Source organism: Doryrhamphus excisus, linkage group LG23, assembly GCF_037039965.1.
Source record: "Doryrhamphus excisus strain RoL-2023G ecotype Guam linkage group LG23, RoL_Dexc_Guam_v1.1, whole genome shotgun sequence".
Classification (NCBI taxonomy): Eukaryota; Metazoa; Chordata; class Actinopteri; order Syngnathiformes; family Syngnathidae; genus Doryrhamphus; species Doryrhamphus excisus.
The window spans coordinates 2,969,284-2,996,943 of NC_136379.1; the positions used below are offsets into that span (position 1 = coordinate 2,969,284).

At 41.0% G+C, this 27,660-nt stretch overlaps 1 protein-coding gene across 2 annotated transcripts; it reads right to left on the reverse strand.

The window, feature by feature from the left end:
- Window positions 1–16: 16 nt before the first annotated feature.
- zdhhc9 (zDHHC palmitoyltransferase 9) lies at window positions 17–26,233 on the reverse strand. Of its 2 annotated transcripts, none has more exons than XM_078788612.1 (9): window positions 25,350–26,233; window positions 13,766–13,926; window positions 10,908–11,066; window positions 9,697–9,834; window positions 9,370–9,418; window positions 8,449–8,551; window positions 4,808–4,911; window positions 4,601–4,733; window positions 17–3,393 (listed from the first exon to the last, which is right to left on the reverse strand). In XM_078788612.1, the coding sequence occupies exons 1-9, from the start codon at window positions 25,511–25,513 to the stop codon at window positions 3,208–3,210; spliced, it is 1,197 nt and encodes a 398-aa protein (XP_078644738.1). In that variant the 5' UTR covers window positions 25,514–26,233; the 3' UTR covers window positions 17–3,207. The 2 variants fall into 2 exon arrangements, with proteins under 2 accessions (XP_078644738.1, XP_078644739.1); XM_078788613.1 differs by lacking the exon at window positions 25,350–26,233 and adding an exon at window positions 14,811–14,974.
- Between the last annotated feature and the right edge of the window lie 1,427 nt (window positions 26,234–27,660).

Consider the following 27,660-nt stretch of genomic DNA (forward strand, 5'->3'; position numbering starts at 1 on the left):
TTGGCTAGAAAGCACGACTAGTAAGACAATATGGTTTATTTACCAGACATATTGATCATGTAAAAAGAAGTGGAGAGTAACTGGAAGGAAACACGTAGTAGAATCACAGTGTTAATACCCAACAAAGTGAACATAAATACCGTAAATGGAATACTAATGTATCTGTATACATCATGTCATATAGATATATAGATATATATATATAGATATACAGTATATCAGAGCATTCAGATCTGATCATGACATTTTTATCACATCAAATAAAAATCATACTGTTAGAAATTGTCACCTCATTTAGAGGTTCACATACATTCAGCCTTTTATACGATGTTTCTTTTGCTTTATTCTTTAAATATGGTGGAATAAAACAAGGGTCCTTTAAGAGGGTCCGGTATCAGTCCAGCTGCCAAAATCCCCACTTTCCTTCAGCACGAATTGTTTGGCTGTGTTGAGAATAACCAACAACGCTAATAGATAATAGGCTGGGCCGGATAATTCATCCTACACATGTATAATCCACTAACACTTCTTCTTTCCTGCATACAAACACAAACAGCGCACAATCACAATCTAACACAAAAAATAAGCTTTATCGCATTTGTCCTTATGCGACTACAACGTTCAATCTCTCCATGTTTATTTCTCACAGTCAAGATTGATGATTTGGGTTGGAGGTCAACCTCGCTGCTTTTGCCTGCTTTCGTGCTAAGCATCAAGTCTACCTGGAAATATATGTACAATTCAACCATGGCTTTGCTTGGTTTTTTTGCTCATTACTCATTCCTCGTCGAAGCTAACAGCTGATCCCTTTCTGGAAGATTTTACACACTAATTCGAAGATGAAAAAAACAGTGATACGTTCAGGAAGATACATCATTTTGATAGTTTTCTTGGGAGTGGTGGAAGATTGAGATACATGCGGATACAATCCATTTTGGCCAGTCTAATCGTTTGGAGGAATGCGCCCTGCTGGTGGCTTTTTCAGACAAAAATAGGATTCATTAGTCAACTAAAAGTGCAGATGCCATTGCAGATGTCCAAAAAAAAGACATGTAAATTAATTTCATGGGCCAGATCAAAGCACTGGGACAAATGTTAATTAGCGCCTCGTGTTGGATGAATGTGGGGTCACCTGAGGTCATGGAATTGGGATTTATGAAGAAAACATCTCTCAAGACCTTAGGTCACTAAGCACCAAAAAGTTAACTGTGCCTGTTTGTGTTTTGCTTTTTGGTGACATTAATTTCAAAAAGGAGCATGATGAGCACGAATATTGCCGAGAAGGTACGTGCAAGTAGACAGAAACACATTCAAAACAGTACGACTCAGGGCTTGTTTTCATCGCTTTTACCTTGGTGAGTGGTTACCTTTTTTATACACTTAATCATGAAAGGTAAGGAGTTAGCTTATGATGACACGCGTGTGATCATGAAAACCGATACACAGGGAATATGTCGTGTTACACATTTTGATATCGACTGATATTGGCATATCGGTTTTCTGGAAAATAACGCCAATACCGGACATCCCAAATTATTGTAATTAATTTGTTAGAGTCGTGTTTGTCAAACTTTTTAATACATGTACCACCTGAATGTGTTTGTGCTTTGCAAGTACCAGTTCCAGTACTTAGTTTTGACCATGTGCCTTGTACTTGCAGTATTTAAGAGTGATTTAATAATTCACATTTTAACTTGAATTCAATTGCAGCTTCATACATATTTCATGGTGATAGTAATCTCCTATACAATTTTTCTTTTTTTCCCCCTTCAAAATATGTGGTGTTCCCTTGTACCACCAGTGATACACATACCACAGTTTGAGAATGGAGTATTTCCATGCTGGGGGAATCCAAATGCAAAGGCGACTAGCATCCTTAGCGACCCCACCATGACACTTCCGGGCCTTCTTGTTGTTTACCACCAAACTACCGATGTTTAGCTGAGCTAACCATGGTCTACTTAATGACGAGGACATGAGTCTCAATCTTCACATCTGACTTTCAGCTTGGAAATAAATGGAGTATGTGTTCTCCAAGTGTAGCCTACCATACTGTTGGGGCCTGGCCGAAAAAATGTGATTTTCTGGTGCATATTGTGTGACGTTTTCTTCCCACCCCAGACTCTGTTTGCTGTAGGAAGTAAGAATCAATGCATTGATGTCTCTGGTTGTAGCTGAAGATAGCTTAGCATGTTAAAAAAAAAAGTTTTTCTTTATTTGGCCTGCCTCACACTTTGAAAACGGCTTCGTTAGAAAATGTGTTTGGCTGTGTTCATACTTGTGGTTTGGTACTGTATGCACACTTTGGTGCAGTTTAGTGTTGACATTGGTACAGTATTACTGGTGTAGTAAAGTACCAACGAATGAAGTCAAGTTCCTTCTAACTGAACCAAACATGACAAGTGTGAACGCGCCCTTAACGTCATTTGAGAGTATCAACGTTATTTAATACTGTTTGCTGACATCTGTTGCGTCCGATGTAAGGCACGGTTGCTACTAGCGTCCAAGAACATCAAAAGTCAAGATTTGGTCACACGTGCACACATGATGTCAGGGAGATGATGTTTCATGTGCATAAAGCATCATGTGTTAATCATAATAATAATAATAATACACACCCATGAACAGCAATGTATCTAAAAAGGAAGGACTGGCGTCGCCATTGCTATAACAGTACTGAATGCAGCCATTACCAGAATACAAGGTAGATTGGACACTGTATGGATCCTTTACAATATGTCAGCTACACGTGTGTGTGTGTGTGTGTGTTTGTGTTTGTGTGTGACGTCTATTTACACCCAGCCTTCTTGATTTGCATAGGGCGTGTAATGTGTGCAGAGACCGTACTTGAATGAGGATTTACACGTGTGGAAAAGCAATATTGTCCTTGCCGGGCCACTCGGAGTAAAGCGGCCACTCACATTTCATGTTTTAAATAACTGGGGCTTCTGGGGCGTTGCCATGAGCACTTACCCCATCTCCTCCGTGCCCTTGGCTAGCACTCCTCCCTGGATGAGTATTGTCAAGTGTTCGGGAAGATGCTGACGTTCCGTGAAATCACTCCTCTCCCTGAGGAGGATGTGTCACTCAAGCAGGAGTGAGGGGGAGGAGGAGGAAGAGGAGGAAGAGGAGAGTAACTGAGCTCGGATTATTAAAGTTCCTGACCGTACAGGACTCAAGAGGATGTCTGTAACGCCACAGGTGCAGCTAGTGGCTTTTGTCTTTGGCGACAGAGGTCTCGGCATCGGTCTCGGGGGAAGCCAAAGGCGGGATGTCATTTGAAGGAGGACGATCCTCCGTGGGGGAGGAAGAGGTGGACTTTGCCAAGGCAGCGATGCTGGACTTGGCGTCGTCAGGTGTGTGCTCATTCGGAATGAGCGGCGCCGTGGTTTTCTGTAGACAGAGGACACAAGTCAAGCTCTTTGTTGCCACGGCCTTTTCATGCAGAGATCCGACAAAAATGCCATAACAGGCCAAGCAGAACTTTGCCTTTCACACAGGAACCGGAAAAATGGGATGTGGGCAGATGCCAGCATTGTATGGAGTCATATTTAGGTTATTTAAATAATCATACAGGACCATAGGGCCACACTGGGGAAAAACTCTAATATATAATAATAATAACAAACTACAATTTAATAATAAATACAATCAAATAAAACTAAATATTTTTTTTTCAAATCATTAAAATTATGAGAAGAAAGAAAAAATTACAAAAAATTAAGTCAGATTTTAATTATAAAAATCCTGTAAAACTATTTTAAAATATAGCATTTTTTTCATAATGACAAAAACTGTCAAAAATCATTTTAATACACCTTGGGGGAAACAAAAACTGCTTTAATTTTTTTTTTACATCGAATTCCAATAAAATGAAGTCATCTATTCATTATGTTCAATATTTCAAGTTACGTAAGCGTGCAGGAGTAAAGTTACATAGGCTCAGGTCAAATGTTCAGAAGGGGTACTCCGCTGTAAAAAGTTTGAGCCTATCCCAGCTGTCTTCGGGTGAGAGGCGGGGTACACCCTGGACTGGTGGCCAGCCAATCACAGGGCACATATAGACAAACAACCATTCACACTCACATTCATACCTATGGACAATTTGGAGTGGCTAATTAACCTAGCATGTTTTCGGAATGTGGGAGGAAACCGGAGTACCCGGAGAAAACCCACGCATGCACGGGGAGAACATGCAAACTCCACAGAGAATCAAACCCAGTTCTTGCCACTGGGTACCGTGTGGCCGTGTGTAAGTCTTACATTTTTTTAATCAACTGTATGTATTGCGTACAAAATACTAAGAATATAAAGATTTCATAAGCTGCCTTTCTGCATTGTCGCCTTCAAAGCAGCAACCAGAGCAGGAAATAAAAGTGGGCCCAAAATGGCTCCACTGGCTCATTAGCCACCGGATGGTTTTATCTTTTCCTAGTCTTTTGCTTTTCCCGTCTGTGCTTTAGACACCGTTTTATGTTTTATGTTTTATGTTGCCGTCTCTCTTCTTCACTTTAGACAGATTGGGTGATGTGAAGAATGGGGGGAAGGTGGTGGTTGTGTGTGTGTGTGTGTGTGTGTGCGTGTGTACTGCTTGCGGTACCGTGGTTTGTGGTGGCGGGATGCTGCTGTTGGAGAAGGAAAAGGAAGGGGAAGGGCAAGAGGAAGGGGAGGCTACAGCAGACGATGCAGCAACCGGTGAATCCTCCTGCATCAGCCCCCTTCTGTCCAAGACGCTAGAGGGACGCCACAGCCATCAGTTAATACCTGGACACTGAATGCATCCTAATGGGTGGCCATGCTGCTTTACCTCGGGTATGTGGGCCCACACAGCACCTCACAGCAGTTTTTAATGATGTTCTTATGACTGTATGGGTTCTGGACTCGGTTTTTCCCTGACCAAGACCCTTTGATCTGTGAAAAAAAAAAAAAGACAAAAGTCCAAATCATTCATCGACATCTGCAACAGAGCCCAGTGTTCCTTTGAAAACCATTTCCCCCGGCCTTATACCTTATTCAAAAGCATAGCTCTATTTTTAGATGTTGTTCCCACAGGCTAAGCTTTGACCTACTAAAAAGGATCTTGTCAAGGATTTAATGATTCCTGCTTTAAAGGAAGGATACTGCTATGTGCCAAAAAAAGGAATGTTACAGCCAATCTGATGATGCAGTAGAAAATGAGACAACGTCTAAATGTGTAAAAGTGTAAATATCCTTCCAGAAACAGCAAGAATGAAAGAGTTGTGACACTTGTGCCCTGTGAATGCTGCCTAGCAACAAGAAGCTATCCTTTCATAAATACATGTGTTGTATTATTAACACCTCTATTTAACTAACAAAATACTAAAATGTTAATAAGGCTGGCTAAGCAGTTTGTGCCCTCCGCTGTTACACCATTGGTTGTGTTGCTGCTGTGTTGTGGAATATATTGTCCATAAAGCACCACGTGGTCAAAGCCAGCTGGGATTTCTTTTCCACTCTCCCCTAAACTCCAAATCAGGATTAAAGTTACACATTATGTTTTCAGAATTCTTTTTTCAGTGATTGCTCGACTCCGCCTTATCCTCCTTGTTGTTTAGGTAAATAAGTCCACCATTTTGAGTATGTCCGTATTGGTTTAGAATAGATGTTTTCCCATATTTTCTTACCTCCTGTAGCTACATGTGAGGAGCAATACATTAGTACTTTAGTAGTGTTGATTAAAGTAGGTAAAAAAAACCTCACACACTCCCCTGTTACTACCACGGTGGATATTTTGGCAGGTGTCCCATCCCCTGCAGGTATGGATGCATCTATTATTAGGCCAATCACGGCTATGGAAACCAGCTGGGCCAACAGCCATCGATTCCACTCAGGGAGCAGTATCGCACACTGTAAGGTGCACATTACACAGCTTCATTACTCATTAAATAGGAGGGGAAAAAATGAGGACAACCGTTGTGGTAGAACATTTTTAAAAAGCTAGCTATGAATTAAACATTAAAGCAGGAAAAAAGTAGAAGCGCACTCTCTTGCTCTACAGCCTCTACAGAGAAGCTCAGCCAGCCTGGTCTTTGTCAGAAGTGGGATGGCAGGAAAATGACTGACTGTAGGGGAGACACTCATTCAAGCACCATCTCATACAGCAGCCGCTTTGTGTCACTGGTCACACAGCATGCTAGAATTAGATTTTGTCCATGATAACAATCGTATGACACAGACTGTGTTATAATACCTTTTTCATTGAAAGTATAAAAACTACAATACATACAATACTACAATGGTTCTCAGTCATTGTAAATACACATTCTTTTTTAAGTCTTGAAAAAAAAATTGATTTTCATTCGGTTTTTTTTCTCATATTACAATTAAAATGATTTTATTTTCATAAAAATGTATAAAGACCCCCTGCAAACCAAGGAAAAGACTTAAATTACACCATGACAAGGAATTTGAAAACCTAAATTGTAAAGAAAGAAAAAAATAAGAAAAGCATCACGATTTGACTTGAGTGCATCAATAATGCATGACAAAGATGCAATACTTTGCCATATTGATCTTCACGTCCCTCCCTTCCTCAATCCATCAATACTGTACATCTCCACATTTTCTCCTCAAAAGCTTCCCCTAAACACCACAAAGGAGTCACGACAGCTCGATTCTAACATCCTTTTAAGAGGAGGATGTTGATATGTTTCATGCCAGCATATCGCGTCTGCCGTCCTGGCGACTCCAGCGCCTCGTTTCAGGCTGTTTTTAGCAATCCAAGTGCTTTGCAGTCAGTTTGTCACATGACTCAGCTGACTTGATTGGACACGTTGCTCTGTCTCAGTGCTGATGAACTTTAGTATGCGGCCAATTTAATCATCCAATGGCTTGCATAAAAACGAGCTGTTCAAAGTGTCAGATATGGGAATGTTTTACCACATGCTTTCTCCATGTCCAGACTCAGAGACTTTCCACTTCTCTTCAGAAGTTAAGTACATATTGTTGTTATGATCTCCTGCCACATCCACACTTTACCAAAGCCCAGTCCTTCGGTTGTGAAGAAGGCAGTGCCGCTTGTGGTAACAAGCGTTGTCATCTGAGAAATCATTGACAGCCCGTCAATGTTCATCCTACCAGCCATACGAACACACACACTTTTGACACCTAACGACCGACACTATCAGCGTGACACTTTCAATGACGAGGAACATATCTCAGCACAGTGATGTTAATTACATAGGAAGGACTAAAACAAAAATGTTATTGTTATCGCTGGCCCCTCAATCTGCTGCCTAAAATGGCAACTCTACACAAGAAAACCACACCTTTGTTCCTAAAGGCAAAAAACGTCTATAAAAATTTAAAAAAAAACATTGAAAATGCCATTATTTTAATTATTCAGTTGATTTTACCAAAAAGAACAGCTAAAAATTAACAGCAATTGAACAGTGTATTTGATATTTATTCCTATTACTCCAAAACATGCATCAAATTCAATTCATGTTTTTTGTGTAGTAAAAATGCTAACAGTACAAACATCGTTTATTCAGTCATCATTCCTTTTCTTCCGCTTATCCTCACGAGGGTCGCGGGGGTGCTGGAGCCTATCCCAGCTGTCTTCGGGCGAGAGGCAGGGTACACCCTGGACTGGTGGCCAGCCAATCACAGGGCACATATAGACAAACAACCATTCACACTCACATTCATACCTATGGACAATTTGGAGTGGCCAATTAACCTAGCATGTTTTTGGAATGTGGGAGGAAACCGGAGTACCCGGAGAAAACCCACGCATGCACGGGGAGAACATGCAAACTCCACACAGAGATGGCCCAGGGTGGAATTGAACCCTCCTGGCTGTGAGGCCTGCGTGCTAAACAGTGGGCTTAACACTGGGTTAATCCATGTGTTCAGTATCGGTGTCAGTATAAACTGATATCACTCATGGCTGATCAGTATTGAATTCTGTATAAAACCCTGATTTTTATTTTGTATTGGTTTTGGTTGGTTTGTTGTACTCTGAATGTTTTTTTGTAATGTTCGAAATAAACTGAACCAAACTAAACTGATCAGACGTCCCTAATACTAATACTAATAATACTAATAAATAATAATAATAAAATACTACTTGAAATGTATTTTTCCCCCACAAGAATGGTGTTGTGTCTTTAAAAAAGTTTTTAAAAATACATATAGAATAAATATTTAATATTTATTGCCAATTGAAGCATTTTTTAAATAGGCAAAATATTAATATGTGATATTTTTACAGGGTTTTTTATATAAGGAAGCTGACATTTTTTGTGCAAGCCAATTTTAAGGACCTTATGAGGAACTGAGCTCTGTAAATGTGTAACTGCGCATGTGCTTTGTTTGAAATGCAATTAAACGGAACAAAGTACCTCATACTGTGAATGTGTAGTCAAGACCAACAATATCAATATACTGTATATACAAAATGTGAATGGACTTCTTATGACTTACATCCTCATTGGTGGTCTGATTAAGCGAGATCAGGTAGGTATGGAAGCCCGTCAGGCCCACCACTGACCACAGGGTGAAGAAACACACCAGCACCTCCAGCACAGTGAGATTTATAGTTAAGGAAACAGTAACAACACACTTTAAAAACTAGAAATACAAATAAAAACATCTTATAATAAAAATATTGAATTAACTATTTTAAAATATTGAATACGTTAATGTTAAATGGTCTGTGAATGGCTTGGGTTGCAAAATAATTATCCAGCGGCAAAACTAACATTGACGAGAGCAAGACGTGACTGAGCGACTTTGTCTGGAGACATTCCAAACCTTTTTGGTGACATATTTTCTCAAAACTGACAAGCAACAAATCTAGCGATATTCTTCCTAGTCTCCCAAGCAAACCCAGCCATCATCATCATCATCGACAGTGGGATGTTGAACATCATTCCTGCCTCAACTGCTATCACTACTGCTATTATTACATAGATAGATCACCTATCATGACTGGGAATATTCTTCTTCATCCATGTCATTGTATTCTCAGGTCATAATTACAGTATCTATTAGCTGTGTACTTTTTGCGGAGGAGTCTCCCGCGACCCCATCACTATTAGCAGTGTTTTGGCAACCGATCACGTCCTCTCCTCCCACCCCAAAGACAGTTCAGCAAAGCTTCAGCTCAGGTATGCTGCATGTGGACCGTGATGGCGAGCAGACACGCTACCACGCACGCACAAGGGTCTTCAAAGAATAGAAACATTTCAATTAGATATAGAAACGGCCACAAATGTTGCTCAAATTAACGTTATGGATGTTCGCCATCTCCTGGTGCAAAGTGAGGCACCGTATTTGCAGAATGTCGCTAGCCACAAATTTTCAGCAGGTTTTCGGTCTGTATGGTAGGTGTAAAAAGGATATGTTCCAGGTGTTTCCTTCAATGTGTTCAAAAAGCCATCATCCACCGAGCCTGTGAACAGAGCAAAACAAAGAGCTATGGAAAACACACCAAGCTAAAAAAAAAACAAAAACACGTGTCCCAATGTCATCTAGACAAGGTTAAAAAAGGGTAGAAAAGGATATTTATCACATGCACGTCATGTCACGCCCCAGGACTATTCCCTGAATGAGTCTTTCACGTCACTTTTGTGTAGCACGTGTGCAGGCGTTTGATGGTTAGTTAACTGGTCCTTCTGGTCCAGTCACATTCTTTTAGCATCTGACATCTCAAACAAGCGGGATACTCACGCATGACCACATGGACGATGTCAAAGGTGAAGATGTAAATAGTGAGTAGTGAGAGGGACAGTGTGAACAAGTAGAAGTAGCGGTAGTTCCTCTTGCCCACGCAGTTGCCCACCCATGGACAGTGGTGGTCAAAACGGTCTGAGGGGACAAAAAAGGACGATTAAGATGGTGAAAATGTGTACAAATAAGCTGGTTAAATATAGTGTTGACCTTTCCCTCCCTTCTTCCGTCATAGCCAGAAAAGGCTGGAGCAACAAATAGAAACATCTACGTTACATGTTTCTCCGCAGCAGTCGTCGCCTGAGTGAGCTTGCTTTCATAACAATAATATAAAATGGCAAAAATTATGCTTGTAAGAAGAAAAGTAGCAAGGCTACAGTTTGTTTGGGGATAAGCTGGAGGTTTCAGAGGACGGCGACTTCCAAAATGAGCTTATATTACAGACGGATAAGTTGCCTTTTTATTGCTCTGCCTAGAAGGCTTTTATGCAACAATGAAACTTGATGGAGGGCCAAGGAAGAGTCCATGCTGCACCCCTTCTATTATTATGCACACATTTGCATAAAATGTAGATTTGGCAACGAGCCATAGTGAATTTAGTAAGGTACTTTTGCTTTCAGGAACACGGAGGAAATTCAGAGTAATCCAAAAATATTGCAATTTTTGGCCAAATCTTCCCAGTTTCCGCACCTTTTCCTGCAGCTTCCTTGGCTTCTCTGCCTTCCGCCCAAACAGTCTGTAGTTTACTCCATCACCGGCCCTCCTCCACAGAGCCCACTCTGCTGTGATTGGTCAAACACCCTCTGCTTGCTGTATGCACACTCTATGCACACACGGCTTGTGCTTGGGCACACCCATATAAGGACGTTTGGCAACAAATCTTCAGTACTTCCATTAGTTCCTATGTAACAAAGTTAAACTTTTCTGCTATTATACATTCTTTATGTTTAATATAAAAGGTTATGGCACTCCCTTATGAACAACAAATAAATACTCTAAGGTTTAAAGTTCTAAGGTGTGGGGCAGTTAGTCATTATCTATTTAGAATGCCTATCTTATTTAAACAAGGTTGTTACAACGAAAGTGGAAAGGAAGATGAGATGAGCACATGCTATTTTTACCACACTTGAAACAAAACAATAACAAAACAACTACTTAGTACCCTGTCTATTTAAAGATAGAGCCACACTTTTACACGTTTGTCTGCTCACCAACACAGTTGTCGCAGATGCTGCAGTGGGATGCTCGAGGCGGCCGGAAGATCTTGCATGTGTAGCAATACTTGAGCTTGACGATTTGGTTGTTGATCTGAACGTTGCGAATGCGAGGCGGCGGTCGCTGGCCGCTGGGGACATTGCCGTTGGCGGCCTCTGCGGAAAATAAAAACTCTAATTAGCGCTAAAACATTTTATACAACTCTTGTGTTGGATTCCTTGTAATGGGCACAGAAGTCCATCAGCAGAGGTAGTGGGGTCCGTAAGCACGTCACTATATTATATATATATATTATATATTATATATTACAAGACTCATCATTGTTGTCATTCATCCTCACCATCAGCAAAGGGCTACTGCGGTGAGAAGCCACGCCTGCAGAGGGCGTGTATTTAAGAAGACTCATCCGGCGCGCCGGGCTGGTTGGTGGAAAAAAAAGGTAGTGACGTCACACACCAACGGGATCCTGGGAGCCGGCCGGCGTTCGAGCCACAAGGACCAATCTGTCAAGCGACCATCTGATGGGATTTCCTTTTCCCTTCTCTCTTGCTTGAGCTTTTGGACTTGGACAAGATTCCGGACCCAGGGATTAACGCCAGGTGGATTGACAGGTGGATGCACGTCTGTGAGTGGAACTGCGGCTTTCCCCTCTGTCTTGAGGACTTTGACGCTTAGGGGAACTTTGGGACCCTTTCGGGGTGGGGGTGGTGGGGTAAACGTTCGGGATAAAGTTGGTGTTTCACGGTTGTCTTTGTTGGCGGGTGGGAAGTTTAGTTAGTTAGGTTGGGAGGGGATGATATGTGGGTTGGTTTGGAGTCATTAAACTGCCGTTGTGGAGGCAAACGAGCATTTTTGACAGTGTTTCCTTTTCTTACAGCTGATATCCGCTCCCCCCGCGACCTTCTTGTTTGCGTTGTAGCCTCGTTACCTCGATAGTAGGGCGCGATCGTTACATCCTTAAGATTGTGCATTGGGTACAGACTACCTAATGTTACGGCCGTGGTGGTTTTCCATCTTTGCTACCTGTAGCCTCCATGCCTAAAGCAGCTCAAGTCAAGCAATAGTCACTGCTGGGAAATGATCATATCTTGTTAATGTTACAAACTGGCAACATAACAGGGCATACACAAAATGACTCACAGGGAGTAATGCCACTCCCTCAGGCTGCAGAGCTGAGGTCGGGTAGAGTTATTTTATATTCCGAGAGGATGATATTCCTCATATTAGCCTTCCTCCCTGGGGGACACTCGCTTACATGCTGCAGGGACAAAGCACCACGCCACTGCAGACGCTTTATTTGCAGCAAGAAGCAGATTCTCCACAATGTTCAGAAAATATGGAATAGCAATGTTTTCAAGTTTCAGTCTCATGTGTGTTGCATGTACAGTTTTACGTTTGGAGGATTTTGCTATTTGGACAAGACAAAAAGCTACCTATGGCATTGGACTAAAAAAAGGTGTGGTGAGCGCTAGATTTACACAGGATTTTTTATTTCAGCATTTGACTGCTGACTGCCTGACTACCTCCCGTTGAAATATTTTTGCAGCCAGGTACCCCCTCGCTTGTAACATTTTTGCTTGAAAAAATAATGTTGATGATACAAAACACAGCAATCTAGCATCGCTATTTAATTGAATACTGTTCAAAAACAAAATTGTCGGTAGCGTTCTTGTACGTGAAACACCAGGGAATAAAAAAAAAAAAACACTGGACCTTGAGGTACCCTCGTTTGAGAACCAGTACTGTATTTCCCATGAAAGAACGCAGATCCACTGCTTGTGATAATGTCCTGTTTGTTAAAGTGGCTTCGATGCAGGACAGTCTTCTCTAGCAGGCTCATCATGAGAATAATTAAACCGCCGGGGCCTTTTTGTCATGATGAGCTGAATGAGTCATGGCACTGAGATGAGGGTAGCTGCCAGCTGCCCCCCCAACCACAGTCCCTCAAGGGGACTGAGTGCCTTCAGCATCCCGCTTTAACAGCCATCCTCTTTCACAAGTCTCCACCCGCGGCCCATTTTGGCTAAAACGGATGCTGTGAATCCTGGCCGCAGTCGAAGGCTGAGCAGTGGAAGCAAGCAGGCAGTCAGGAGGAAATATTGCACAAGGAGTTTACAATTCCTTTTAAAAAGAGAAAGTAAAGGAGTTGGGAATGATTGGGTTTGCTTGAAGAGTATTTGTTCCCATTATGGACCAAACAGTTTGTTTTGGAAAAAGAAGGAACAGCATGTAATGAGCTGTTTATTTTGTGCATCCACTGTAAGCGATGTAAAGAGACAAATCTTATTAAGCCAGCCTCATCGTTTGCTCAGCCTACACACTGAAGTATTAATATAAGCACTTCCGCCTACAGCAAAGGTCAGCAACCCACGGCTCCAGAGCCACATGTGGCTCTTCAGCCTCTTTGTTGTGGCTCCCTTTGCAATGCTTGAATATTATATGAGAAATCATTTCAAAAACAGCGGCATGGAAACTTGTTTGGCCAGAGTAAACAAATAAGGTAAGTTTACAGTAATTTACACGTACATTTATGTAAGTTGATCTCCAATACTTGCAAGAATACTCCATGAAGTTGTTTTGTCTTATCTAAACTACTTTGATACTATCAAATTCCCTCCAAATTTGACGGCCAAAACCGTGGCAGACGCATAATTCTCACGCATGTGTGGTTCCAGGCTATTTTTCTTTTGTGGGCAAGGGGGTAAAATGGCTCTTATCATATTAAAGGTTGCCGACCCCTGGCCTACATGAAGGGGACAAAATTATTGGGACACACAGAACATGAATAAATATGGCTTTCATTCTTCTGGGAGACATTGGCAAAATGGTGTAGAAAATAAGTATATCAACTCACCTATTTCCATCTCAATGAACGTGGCCTCCTCTGGGAGTGCTCGAGGTAGGACCCCCGGGTCACTGAAGCTGGTCCTCAGCAACATGGCCATGACAAACAAGAAAAGCACAACAGCGAAGACTGGGATGGCGGGAGATAGGTGGACAGCCAGGTATGGACATCTGGGGAGAAAACAAGAAGACAGTCTTTCCAGAGAAGGCCTGATACAACAACATCATGAATATTGTCTACTGATGTTCTGTGCATGAGGTCGTAAACCATAAGAGCATAAAGTCATGACTGAATAATCAACATCATGTCACCCTGCCCTCGCCTTCTGGAGGACTGGGGATATATTAGCATAAATCACCCATAAATCACCTCACCACTATACTGCCCAAATCCACCTATAATGAATGCACCCCTGCTGATAGCGCCATCAAAACACTTTATATTTAAGTAATCATTACAAAAAATGAAATTCCCAATCAAAACAACAAAAAGAAATCCACAAAGATGCGGGGGAGTGAAGGCTGAAACATGACCAGGCGGGCATCTACTGTAATAGCTGCAATGGACGGTACAGTATAGTGGCAAGAACTGGCTCATCTACCCCACATGGAGCTAAAAGCACAGAGTATTTATGCTTTCAAGCTGCGGTGCCACAGCCTGTATAAGTTCAGCTGGTTTTTGCCAACAAATATTTGAGGCTTTGTTTATGTTTGTTTAGCCAGACGCCTGGCTGTGATAGGAAACTCTGGTGCTGATGGAATAGAGACATTCATTGGTGCATTTAGTGTCTCTCCAGTTTAGAATCAGCATATAAACTTAAAATATAAATATAAATAAAATATAAAATTTAGATCAATATGGAGCACTGCATAAAACCACAACAAAAAAGACAAAACTGATTCAATTTTCTAACAGTGCCAGTCAAAATTGTGCATTATTATCTAGCAAAGCCGACTGTCTGCATAACATAACCAAAAATCAAAGTCCACCAGTGATGTCACAGTGTGCTGATTAACAAATGCCTGAGCGCTCGCACACGTACACGCACGCATACCTGAAAAACTGGTCTGATCAGTTTTCTAGCACTGCTGCTTTGTCCCCACACTATAGAACGAGTTGAAATTACGTCAAGTCCATTTGTAAGCGTAATCCTCATATTTGAGTCATACGCTCTATCATCCATTCTCATCAAGCCTGCACTTCCTTCCTTCCTGTAAGTGCTTCCTGTTCAGGAGGAGCAGGCTGATGATGCGACACAGACTCTGTGAGGTCACTGGTCACAGATTGAGGAGAAACATCTTAAATGATTCCCCTAATCTAGATTGGATGTAAGGGGGTGATTAATAATAAGCAAGTCTTATTGATCTGATTGCCATACGGTGGTGACTCTTTGTATGAATCTCCTGGAAGAAAAGCATTATTCAAAGTCCATGAGAGATAATGACAAATCCTTAGTACTTTTGTATTTACTTGTGAAAGGTCACCTTTTTTTTAACATATAGGGCAATCTCTATTGTTTGTCGAACAACAATTTTTCCTGTAGGAAATCATACAAAAGGTAATTTCAGGGTCAAACTATCCTCTATGTACTTTACAGGCCACATTTTAGCATTCCTATCATTGAAGGAAGTTCAATTCTGATATATTAAAACAACAAAACACTGAACTTTCATCATGAAAGTCAACATGTTTCATCATGTTATCATAAAGTTATCACAAGTCCTTTATCATAAAGGAGCAAGGCGAAGGTGTTGAAGATCAAGGGCACTCCGTCTTTGAAATAAATGTTGCCAAAACAAGCTAAAAAGCAACGTGTGCAGTTCATGCACAATATTTCTGTTCACTTTTACACCTTTATTTATATGTCTGCATACGCTATACACATTTGAATATTATTCAGCTTGATAAGTTGATTTTACTACTTTGATAACCTGGTACATGTTAAACACAGGGAGTGTACAAAATACCAGTAACTGCTGAGAGGTGAAGAAGAGAAAGGATGAAATAAATGATGCTTCTTCTTATTCTTTTTTGAACATTTTGAATTGTACAACTGGAAATATGTCATGACATAATGCATGAAGGTTGCAATCAGGTGGTTATATATTGCACAGTCATGAAATCCAAGCCATAAGAGACATAAATGACGTACTACCTCTTACCTATGCTCCCCCTCTGACACGTGTTTGTGTGTGTGTGTGTGTGTGCGTGCGTGTCTGGGTGTGTCACCCACAGACTTTGACCTACTGCAGAGGTAGGGAACCTATGGCTCGAGAGCCAGGTAGGGCTCTTTTGATGACTGTATCTGGCTCTCAAGCATTTCTTACCACAATAAAAATTTATTTTTGCTAACATTTAAAAGTAAACATCACAGAAATGACTGTTAAAAATAATATTCAAAATCAACAACTTTTTTATGCATTTTAATTCGTCCATCTATATTCTGCTGCAATACGGCCAACCATATCTATCTTTCCTGATGATATTTTCCAGGTCAAACACCAAAACTTTATTATTACTGGGTAATGCTGTAGTCTACCTCGGTCATTGAGATGTCAAAAAAACATGTAAATGTAAACTTTCCTCCTTTAGTCAAATAGCTAAAGCTGCAGAACCAAGCCTTCTGACGAAGATGGCCAAAAGAATGAAATACATCTACGGAGTACGGTGCAAAACTATGCAGCAGCAGAAGTTGTATTAATGGCAACAAGTATTTATTTATTTATTATTTATTATTAGACACTGCGCTGCTCACGAAAGTGTGCTGGCCACACCCCATTGGCGTGGGGTAGTGTGCCTGGTCTACGTAATTAGAGCCCATTATCTAAAACTGTTGGTCTTACATAAAAATGCACACATTTTATTGCATTCATTGTTTAAAAAAAATGTATATGGCTCTCACAGATACACATTTTAAAATATCTGGCCTTCATGCCTTCGCCAAAAAGGTTCCCGACCCCTGACCTACTCGGTTCTGGTTCCAAACACAACAAAACACAGAAGCCTCCAAAACAAGGATGCAAACTGAACCCTGGTTTAACACACTGATTGCACTGTCATGCCCCAGTGGCTTATATACTTTATAGTTTAATGTTGAACTGCCCTTTAATACTTCACAGTTGCAAACGTACTTGCAGGAGTCATGAATAATGCAACTGGCTGTGCCGGTACAGCGACAGCAGGAGTCCTGTGAAACAACGTCGTCATATAAACATCTGTAGACTCTGACTGCCAGGTTTCTTTTATAGGGCACAGCCTGAAATCATCTCAAACTTCAAAAAGAGCAAGCTCTGCTGTCCCTTTGCAAATGCACCGTGATAAATATCTTATGAGAGAGAAGCTTTGCAGAGGCCGAAACCTCAGATAGATTTGCTTTATTCCAACAATGCATACAGGCTTTGCCGTCTTTATGGAAGACCATTTCTGAGGAATTCTGGCACTGTGTGGCTGATACAATTTAACGGTACATCAAGTAATAAGGTTAAACTTTAGAAAAGTTCATGGATGAATCATTATAAATGAATCTGTACAATGAATAATGCTCTAATGCTCAGTGTTGATTTAACATTATTATTGTGCCTGTATGGAAATACATCATACCAAGGTTTGCTTCCATCAGGGGGACAGTGTAATAGAAACACCTGTGAAAACTACAACCATAATACATTTTCAATTAAAACTTCACTTTATTATGGATGTAAAGGTATAATTTTTAATTCAGGTGTGCCTAATGAAGTGGCCGGGGAGAACATTGCAGAAATAGCTTTTAGTGCACTCAGGTGTAATGCCAAATAAAATGGCCACTGCCAGCTCTACTGAGATACGTGGCTACTATCTGCTCATCTAGATAGATATCCTGCAAAACTCTTGGAAATCCTAATCCAGAGTATGAAAAGCGGCGGATACAATCTGTTCCCCCCTCCCTAGTTGAAATCTGTTTGCCAGTTATGCAACATTTAAATACCATATGAGAACTATGAAACATGGGAGACTAAGATCATAGGTCTGTTTTTCTAGGATTAAATACAGGATTAGAGTTATTGCATCATGCAATATGGAATTTTTGCTGAGGAAATTGAACAATATTGATGAACTGGGTGATTTCATTTGAGCCACATACAGCAGATTTATTTGGCATTCTCTAAAGAAAAAAATAAATACAAAATGACTGAATAAAAATAAAAAGGAAGCCGGTGACAAAGCCGGTAGATATCTGTACCTTAAATGGAGCACAGACTCCAAAGGGGCATAAATCAAGATTTTGCTAAATTAGCCGAGTCCAGCCGCTGCTTTCCAATTGGCTGACATGGAGACAGGGTGGGGCTGGACGCAGAGGGAGGCTCTGGTGTTGGTTACAAGAGCCGCAGCCTCTCTGCAGACTCCCATCGTCCTGCTCCGCTTGCAACACACCCTCAGTGAACAGCCGGACACACCGAGAGCTTCCGCCTGGCAGCGTGCACGCTTAGAGGGCAGGAAGGATGAGCCTTGTCACATATGCTCCTCTAGATTGGTGGCTCAATGTCCCGGGGCGGACGGACATATGACACGCTAGCCTCGTCCGCCCGCCTTCTTGATCCTTAAGCCAAGCTCCATGTGTGACAATCAACATGCGACACACACAAATGCACTGCCAGATCAAGTGAACAATAAGGCGTGCAATAATGAAACCTAGCATAACCAACAGTGGGGTATGTTTATGATACTACAGTAAACCTCGGATATATCGGATTCAATTGTTCCCACTGGTTTTGTCCGATATAAGCGAAATCCGTTATATGCGTATATCGGAAAATGTCCGTTTTACGCATATATCGGATTTATATCCGGTATATGCGTAAATCGGATTTTATCCGTTATAAAAAGGCACTTCCTTGACTATGTTTCCAATGTACCTGGACTGGGCAATGAAAAGAGACGTAAGGTAATGAGAATTTAACTTTATTGGACTCTGAGCATAACAAATTGTTAATTAAGCTAGGCCCTGTTACGCCCGTCAGGCCTACGTTATTTCCAATAGTGAGGTTAAGATCTAATTCACTGCTGTGCTAGTATTATTGACGTCACTCACTTTTATATTTGTCCTAAATCTGAATAATAAACGTGAATATAAATCGCGCAGGCAACGCTGCAAATGACGTCGTATAGCGGCCTGTCACGATTCGGCGAATCGGAGCGCCACGATGCGGCCATCCGATATATGCGAAGGAAATTTAATGGAAATGCATTGGAACGGGACTGGAGATTTTGTCCGAAATAGGCGAAATCCGTTATAAAAAATCCGATATATGCAATGAATTTTTATTGGAAATGCATTACAGAAAAATCGGTTCTTTTTTATCTGTCCGTTGTGAGCGAATTTTCGATATATCCGAGTCCGATATAGCCAAGGTTTACTGTATAAGCACTCATTCACACAGACCTGCAAATACAACTTAGACCATTGTAATGCGCATGCCAGGCCAGTAGAGCGCAGTGTCACAGAAAATGGGTTCCATGGCAGGGGTTCTTAACCTTTTTGATGACGAGGCCCAAGTGGCCCGGGGCCATTAAATATTAACACTGTATATATTTCATTCATGATCTCATTCATTTGTTTTCACTAATAAAATTTATTATCACAAATAAATCAAATCTACTCAGTTTAACAAGATAACAAGCTGAAACCTAAATAAACTTTAAGGAATAACATGATATGATGACATGTGATTATCACAAAGATTATTCAACCTTTTGCTACTAATTCATGGAACAAATCAAGCAAGAAAAAATGTGAATGCTTAAGTCAGGCTTATTAATAAAAAAGACCAATATTTAGTTTTTAGATAGGGTCAGAGCACATTCCACACACTCGGCTCTGCCTCGCTTCCTCCATTTACAAAGCCGTCCGTACTTGAAGTCACAATTGTACTTACAATTGTAATTGTACGTTGTACTTACGTTCAACTGTTCATTTCACCAAATCACAAACCATTACTGTTGTATTTTGTATGTGTAAATATGATATGTACAGGTTTTCTATGGTGCGGGTGTTGTATCAGTGTGTGCAACATGCGGTGATGTCATCGCGTCACGGTACGCACGTGCCCCTGGTCCACTCGTGCTGCCAATGTGGACGAGGAGAGGCGGGGAACTCGTAGAAGAGCGCACGGCTCATATATGTTTTATGCAGATGAATCCAAAGATCATGGAGACTCCCTCTTTTATAAACAACCTCCAGAACACAACGCAGAGGAAAGAAAGGCGGGGTACACTGTCACGACTTTTGTCTTATCCATTGCTAACTGTAGTTGAATGTCTTCTTCTGATCTTCTGTGAGCTTGTTAAACAACTGAGTGAAACATTACCGCCACCATCTGGTCGGAAGCTGCACTGTAACCGAGCATCTTATGAATAACATACAGTAGCATAGTGGCTAGCCTACCAATGGTGTCTACGCAGTCCCATGGCCCTCGCGGACCACTGGTGCAAAACTCAAACCTTTTTGCGGCCCTATAGGTGGCGCTTGAGGCCCAAGTTTAGGCCGAGGGCCTATAGGTGGCGCCTGAGGCCCAAGTTTGGGCCGCAGCCCTACGGTTAGGAATCACTGTTCTATAACGAAAGCCGTGTTCATCCTAAATGAACCTACAGTAGATTTTTACACACTACACTTGACAACATGTTGGTGAAAATTGCCATTTCCATATGTCCTTATTAGAAGCTCCCAACCTGCTGCAGTCATGCTAACAGCCAAAACAAAACCATTTTAACTGGAACAGATAGAGATTTTTATTTGGCCCCAGTACAAACTTCTTATTTCCAGTCTTCCCAGTCTGCAGTTTAAAATTTTCTTTCAGTTATGTGGAATGCAGTAAACGTAATCCTTTAAAGAAAATGGATGAAGAGGGTCTAAAACTAACAGATTAAGCCCATAAGAAATCGATTGCACTCGGCAAACAAACAAGCTTGGATGCACCTTCTCGCTTTGCTTATCTGGTACAAATAGCTCCATTCCACTCGTGTGGCCTCGGCCTGCCACAATTTAACAGCAGCTAAAAGACAGATTGACCCCTTAATAAAAAGGGTGCCCGCAGCCGCTGACAAAACAAATTCAGGATCAAAGCCAGCCTACTTCAGGAGGACACTGCCGGCTCTGTTCTACTGTCCGTGGCCCCGTGGGGCTCGGGGATGGTCTTCACTTGCATGTGAAACCTCGATGGGCCTGAGAAGAATAACTTGAACAGTCACATTTACATTCTGTTCAATCCAGATTCTGGATCCAATTCTTTCGCACATCCTTACATGCTCTGTACTGACGACTTTTTAAAATATCTTAAGATCCTAAAATCTTAATCTTAAAAAATCTTAATACTAAATGGTCGCATTTGGCAACTAAAATATGAGATATTGTGAGTGAATTTTTCACTCACAATTCACACATAAAAGTACTTGTTCTGTATCGAGTTGACCAGAGATGTCCCTTATTACCATGAGAATGAAAAATAGTCTGTGAAATACAGTGCATCTGGAAAGTATTCACAGAGCTTCACTTTTTCTACATTTTGTCATGTTACAGCCTCATTCCAAATTGTATTAATTTAATCTCTTACCTCAAAATTCTACACAAAATACTCCATTATGACAATGTGAAAAAGTTTTTTTTGAAAGTTGTTTGTGCTCTGACATGCACAGTCAACTGTGGGACCTTATATAGACAGTTATTATATTTCCAAATCATGTCCAATCAACTGAATTTACTGCAGGTGGACTCCAATTAAGCTGTAGAAAGATCTCAAGGATGATCAGTGGAAAAAAGATGCACCTGAGCTCAATTTTGAGCTTCATGGCAAAGGCTGTGAATACTTATGTAAATGTGATTTTTTTTTGTTTTCTATTTTTAATAAATTCAAAACATGTCAAAAAAAACTTTTTCACATTGTCATAATGGAGTATTTTGTGTAGAATTTTGAGGTAAGAGATTAATTTAATACAGTTTGGAATGAGGCCTTTAACATGACAAAATGTAGAAAAAGTGAAGCGCTGTGAATACTTTCCGGATGCACTGTATGTAGCCAATTAACGGCAGCTTGTCACAGTCTCAGCCTACGCAGGTCAGCGTGTATGATCACTCATATTGAAATTCCACTATTCTGCCATCTTTGTTTACACATTTTGCCTGGCTCCAGTGTCTCTCTGGCAGCAGCTAACTAGCCTGCTAGCTAAAGTTAGCCGCCAAATTTCTGGTCCACAGATTCCAAAAGTGACTCTTTTTTTGTTTTGTTTTGGGTTTTTTTACCACAGTACAATTTTGTGTCTAAAACAAACAAACCTGGTTCGTTTGGAGGTTGTTTTTGTCACATCGGAAACCTACGATGACTGTCATGTTCATGGATATGTGCTAATTTTTTTAATGTCACTTAACAACTTGTCACCTTTATAATAATTATGTCGCGTCTTCAAAACGCTAGTTGTTTAACATGTAGCGTATCCAGCTTTAAAACAATGACTCTATCACAACATCTTAACAGTGTGTGCCGCCCTAAATGTTCTGCTTGCGTTCCTAAAATTTGAAGCTAGGGGCCACTGTGCTCCTGGTTAAGCCTGTAATATCAACCTCTCCATCAGAGATAATTATTCTGGGATGTAATATGAACACAGCATGCCAACGGCTCTCCAGCCATTAGTCTTTGCAGAGCCCCGCCCAGGCCAGAATGGCCACGTTGTCTGACTAGTGACTTCTACTCTGCATACAACAGCTCCTTCTGTCTAGACGAGGCAGGAGGCCATTAAAGTGCAGATCAAAATGAGGTGGGCAGGGCCCCGCCAGCTCGGAAAAAAAATTGAAGTACAAATCGGGGTATACGTAGGTTTGTACACTTGCTTGCAGCAATCAGCAAAGATTGTGGTCTCCAAGACAAATGGTTGCTCCACCTTTTGAAAGGGCTGCCACAGAAGGGGGCTTGACTCACAGACTACAGTCATCTAAAGCTGTAATCATATCAAATGTATTGCAAACATATTACATTAACAGGGGAGACGGTGTTGAATATGTTTAGTGTCTGTTGTGTTAAAAACACGATCACATGTCAAATTCATCACGATTGTGCATCACCATTTTGTGACATGCAAAAGTATGTCAAGGACGATGGAGGAAATAACCCAAAACAATGGTAATTGTCTTTCAACTGCTGTGCTTTCCCAAGTTCACAGGTCATTGTGCATGAAACACAATTTACTGCAGCATCTAGAACAGTATACAATAAGTAAAGTACTGTACATGTACATTACTTTGGCAAAAGTTACAAACAGCATAGTCCGCGCACAATGTAACTAATATTTAAATCGAGGAAGACATTTCCAAGTTATTTCTCATTTTTTTCCATCAAAATTCAGACAACAAAAGTGACACCGATTCAAAATCACAATTATAGTGAAATAGCAAGAAGGTTAGTTGAGTGATAGTTAGATATGATGATAAAAGTGCAGTTTGTTTGTGTCAACAAAACATGGAAAAACTAAGTCAAAGCCATCAGATGCAAAATTTATAAAGCAGAGGAAAGAATAAGAGGAGAAACGGTTCAAAGATAAATGGTATCAATCTATTGCATCACTTTAGTTAGACCGCATTATGGAATGTATCTGATCAAATGAGCTAATGTTACTTTATGGCTCCTAGGCATTTCTTTCTTGGCTGACAGTTTTAATTGTGTCAATGTGGATTTAAGTCAAATGCAAGCTGATGCAAATGACAAATTTTTGACTTAAAAAAATGACAAAAGCTTGACTTAAAACCCCTTTACTTTCGCATACAAAACGCAAATGAAGTATTTTTTAAGTACATAAATTTGAGCATATCTAAAGGGGACCTATTGCGGTAATTTTTCAGCCCTTTGTATTGAGTTGTGGACTCAGCTATACACAAAAATGGCATACGACCCATGACGGAGTCAGTGTGAGCCAGAGGTAAGGAAGTCCGGCTCCTTGTTACGTCACAGGAAGCTGAAACGGAGCGTTCAGAGCCATCCCAAACTTATTTCACGGTTCACTTCCAAATGCGCAAACCTCATCAGCTGAAACTTTGCCATCGTTTTACACGAGAATACAACATTCTAACAACATTTATTAGGTCAGAAAAATAGAAAAAGCATAATAGGTCCCCTTTAATGTAAATGTTCCAATTCAAATTTCAGTAAGGAAGGCCCTGCTGCCATGAAATATACCAAAACATGACAAGGTTTTGCCTCAAACTGAAACAGAACAAGTGATACTTCATTTTAATATGCAAATTGGTTAGAAAATAGCTTTAAAAGGGGACCGATTATAGGCTCAATTTTGGACCTTTGCATCGAGTTCTGGACTCCTATAGAGCAGCTACACAAGATAACCGGCACAGAAAACTTTCTAGAGCTTCAGGAATGTGCACCTATCCCAGCTGTATTTATTATTTATTATTATACGGGAGCCAGGCAACGACATTTCGTTGGCAATTTCACAACTGTGTTATTGTGCAATGACAATAAAGAAAGTCTTTCTATCTATCCATCTGTAGTTCCTTGGATCTCCAAAATGGTCTCTTTTAATTTATTCCACCCAAGGCCCACTTGGCTGTGATTGGTCCCACCCATCTTGTACAGATAATAGCTTGCACAGCTAGTACAGGGAACACCCATGTAAGGAAATCCGAATCAGCGTTCAGAGACATCTCAAACATTTTTCAGGGCTCACTTCCAAATGCACAAACCTCTTTATCTGATTTTGGCTTCATTTAACACGAGAATCCAACATTCTAACTACATTTACAGGTCAGAAAAGTGGAAAAAAGCATAATAGGTCCCCTTTCATTTTTGTTTGTCAAGTCACGCTTTTGGTGTCCTTTTCAGGAGAATGACCTAAGTCCAAAACAACCTGACTGGGTTTAGGGTTCCCTATGGCACCTGACTCAGTCAGCCATATTTATATAATCTAAGAATCTGGTTTACATTTTGCTCTTCTTTTCCAAAACAACCCGACAATGGCTTGGGGCTACCAGTCGGCCATATTTGTGGAATCTAAGAATTCAATTCACACTTTGTACTTCAATTTGGCAGAATTCTGGCAGTCCCATGTCACACCCCCGTTGGCCATATTTGTAGAACCTAACAATCTGCTTGTCTTCTGGGAGCCTCGGACTGAAAACACCCAAACTGATGGCCAGACTTTCAGTCTCACACGAGAATAATCTATTAAATATGAAATGCTTCATAGAGTGTGGTCAAACATAAAGCTATAGTAAGAAACTGGTGGACAGGACAACATAAATAAGACTGACAATCACATGACAATAAGTCAAATACACAGCAGGGAGCTCAACATGACAAAACACAGCAATCAGTGGTAATTAATTATGGATTTAGGGTGTAGAAGTGAAGCTCATAAATTGCTTTTCGGGTTTATAGACAATGCAGAAAATCATTTTAACTTGACTTTTTGACAGTTAACGTATGTATACTATCTGCCGATTGAAATGAATGACACATTTGACTGAAGATGAACATTGATGGGATACCGTGGATGCTTTGGGAATGTTGCAGCATTTATCATGCAAACAATAGTAAGTGATGAGCAGGAGGACACTCACTCAAAGGCGAAGAAGAGAGTGCAGGTCCCAATGATGAGGAAGAGGGTGAGGTAAAAGACTCCCTTCTGCCGGGCCATCATCACCCGTCCATCGCAGCAGAAAGTGTTCTTGCCCGGCAGCTTCTCCCATTTCCGCACCTTCCTGGTTATCATCACCGCCGACATGACGGTTCTTTGACTTGATGATCACGCACTTCAGATAGTCTTGTTTTTTCGGCTCTCAATCCCGCAGATTATGCACTAAACAGCGTAACACATTTCTGCATTTTCCCAAAAAGAGGCGCAGTCACATCATCATGATCCACTTTGCGGTCGTTCGTTTCTGCGGCAGCTCATTCCCACGACGACGCTCCCACGCTGGCTCCTTCACGCCCTGTCGGAAGGGTCGCATCCAAAGGCAGATGTTTTCCTCACATATACATTAAGAAAAAAAAAAACAATAATCCAGCCGTGTCGAAGCGAACCTTGACCCTGCTGACATTCAAGTCCACGCATGAGAAGCAGCGAGTAGCTTATGAATGAAATCAGAGGCCAATCACCTGTCAACGTTCAATCAATCTTCTTATTAAAACAATAAAGACGTGAAATGATTGTAAGAGAAATATGTAAAGCTGGTTGGTGTGATTCTCCACCCCGCAGGATGCCAGTTCCACGTTAGTCAATGGCAGCAGGAAACACGCCTAGATGGAAGTATCTCCTCTTAAAGGGCCAGGACAGGTAAAGACAGCAACATGGAACAAAGGACACAGATGGGACACAACATTAGGCACACCAGCACAGATTTTGCAGAAGTGGCAATGTTCAGCTTTGATTGACGATATAAAGATGTATTGATTTGATATGATTTGTATATTACTGTGCAATACTTTGTTTTTTATATTCAGTATAGTTACTCCAGACTCCATTCACTGATCAAATCTCCACGTGCAATATTAAGGCTCTAAATGCAATATATTAAGTTCTATGTGAAGTATTTCTATAATGCCTCATATTAACTCACTAGCAAGATCTCAGTGCATAGACTGGTCATATATCTCATCTCGTTTCATATTATCTGCATACTGTATTTGTATATAACTCTGGGTAAAACTGATGATTTTGTTAATACTTGTGTTGTTTATATTGTTTATTTTTCTATATTGTGTATTTTGTACTGCTTAACTGATTCTGTACTCTTGCTGCTGTGCAATGCAAATTTCCCCACTGAGGGACGAATAAAGGCATATCTTATACTGACAGATATTTTGACCCTCTTATGTGGCTACTGTAGCTAGTATTGTTTGATTGTTTGAATCAAAGATTAGATATTATAAAACCCACACTTACCCTGAACTCAAACCTAATCAGAACAGTAACCCCAAAACTACCTCTCAACCCAAACCCCTAAACTAATCCTACTGTTAACCTCCATTCATCCATCCATTCATTTACTATGCTGCTTATCCTCATTAGGGTCACAGGTGTGCTGGAACCTATCCCAGCCAATGACAGGGCACATGTAGACAAACAGCCATTCACACTCACATTCATACCTGTGGACAATTTGGAGTCACATGCATGTTTTGGGAATGTGTGAGGAAACTGGAGAACCCGGAGAAAGCCCTGGGAGAACATGCAAACTCCACATGGAGAATCAAACCCAGGTCTTCCCCATCTCCTGACTGTGTGGCCTCCATGCTAACCACTCCATTTACATCAATTGAATCTCGCCCTTGCATACATGTTAATGTACAGTATCATCAAGATGACATTATTGACAGCATAAAGGAAACAGCTGGGGTATTATAGATGTCATGATTAGATTATGCAACTGTGCCTAATGTAACGGAGCCCATGATTATGCGGTTAGTCCATCTGCAGATGAAAGCAATCACCCTGCAAACAAATTATGTTTGTTACGTATGTTTCAAGGCCCTGTGATTGGCTGGCGACCAGTCCAGGGTGTAACCCGCCTCTCGCCCCAAGACAGCTGGGATAGGCTCCAGCACCCCCTGCGACCCTCGTGAGGAAAAAGCGGTAGAAAATGAATGAATGAATGAATGAACGTAAGTTTCCGGTGAATTGCTGAAATTGTGAGGCATTATGTGCATTATGGCACACTACGACAGGATCAGCACCAGTAAAATGTGTGTTTAATATACAGTATATACAGTATGCAATGTTTTATTGTAAGCACAGAGACACTGGCGGTGTGGCTGTAAAGACTATTTAAGGCAGTTTTTTTTGGGGGGGGGGGTGTTAACTACATTTGGCACTATTTACTGGAACAGCTGCTGAATGTCTTTAAAACTGATTCAACGGAAGTTCAATAT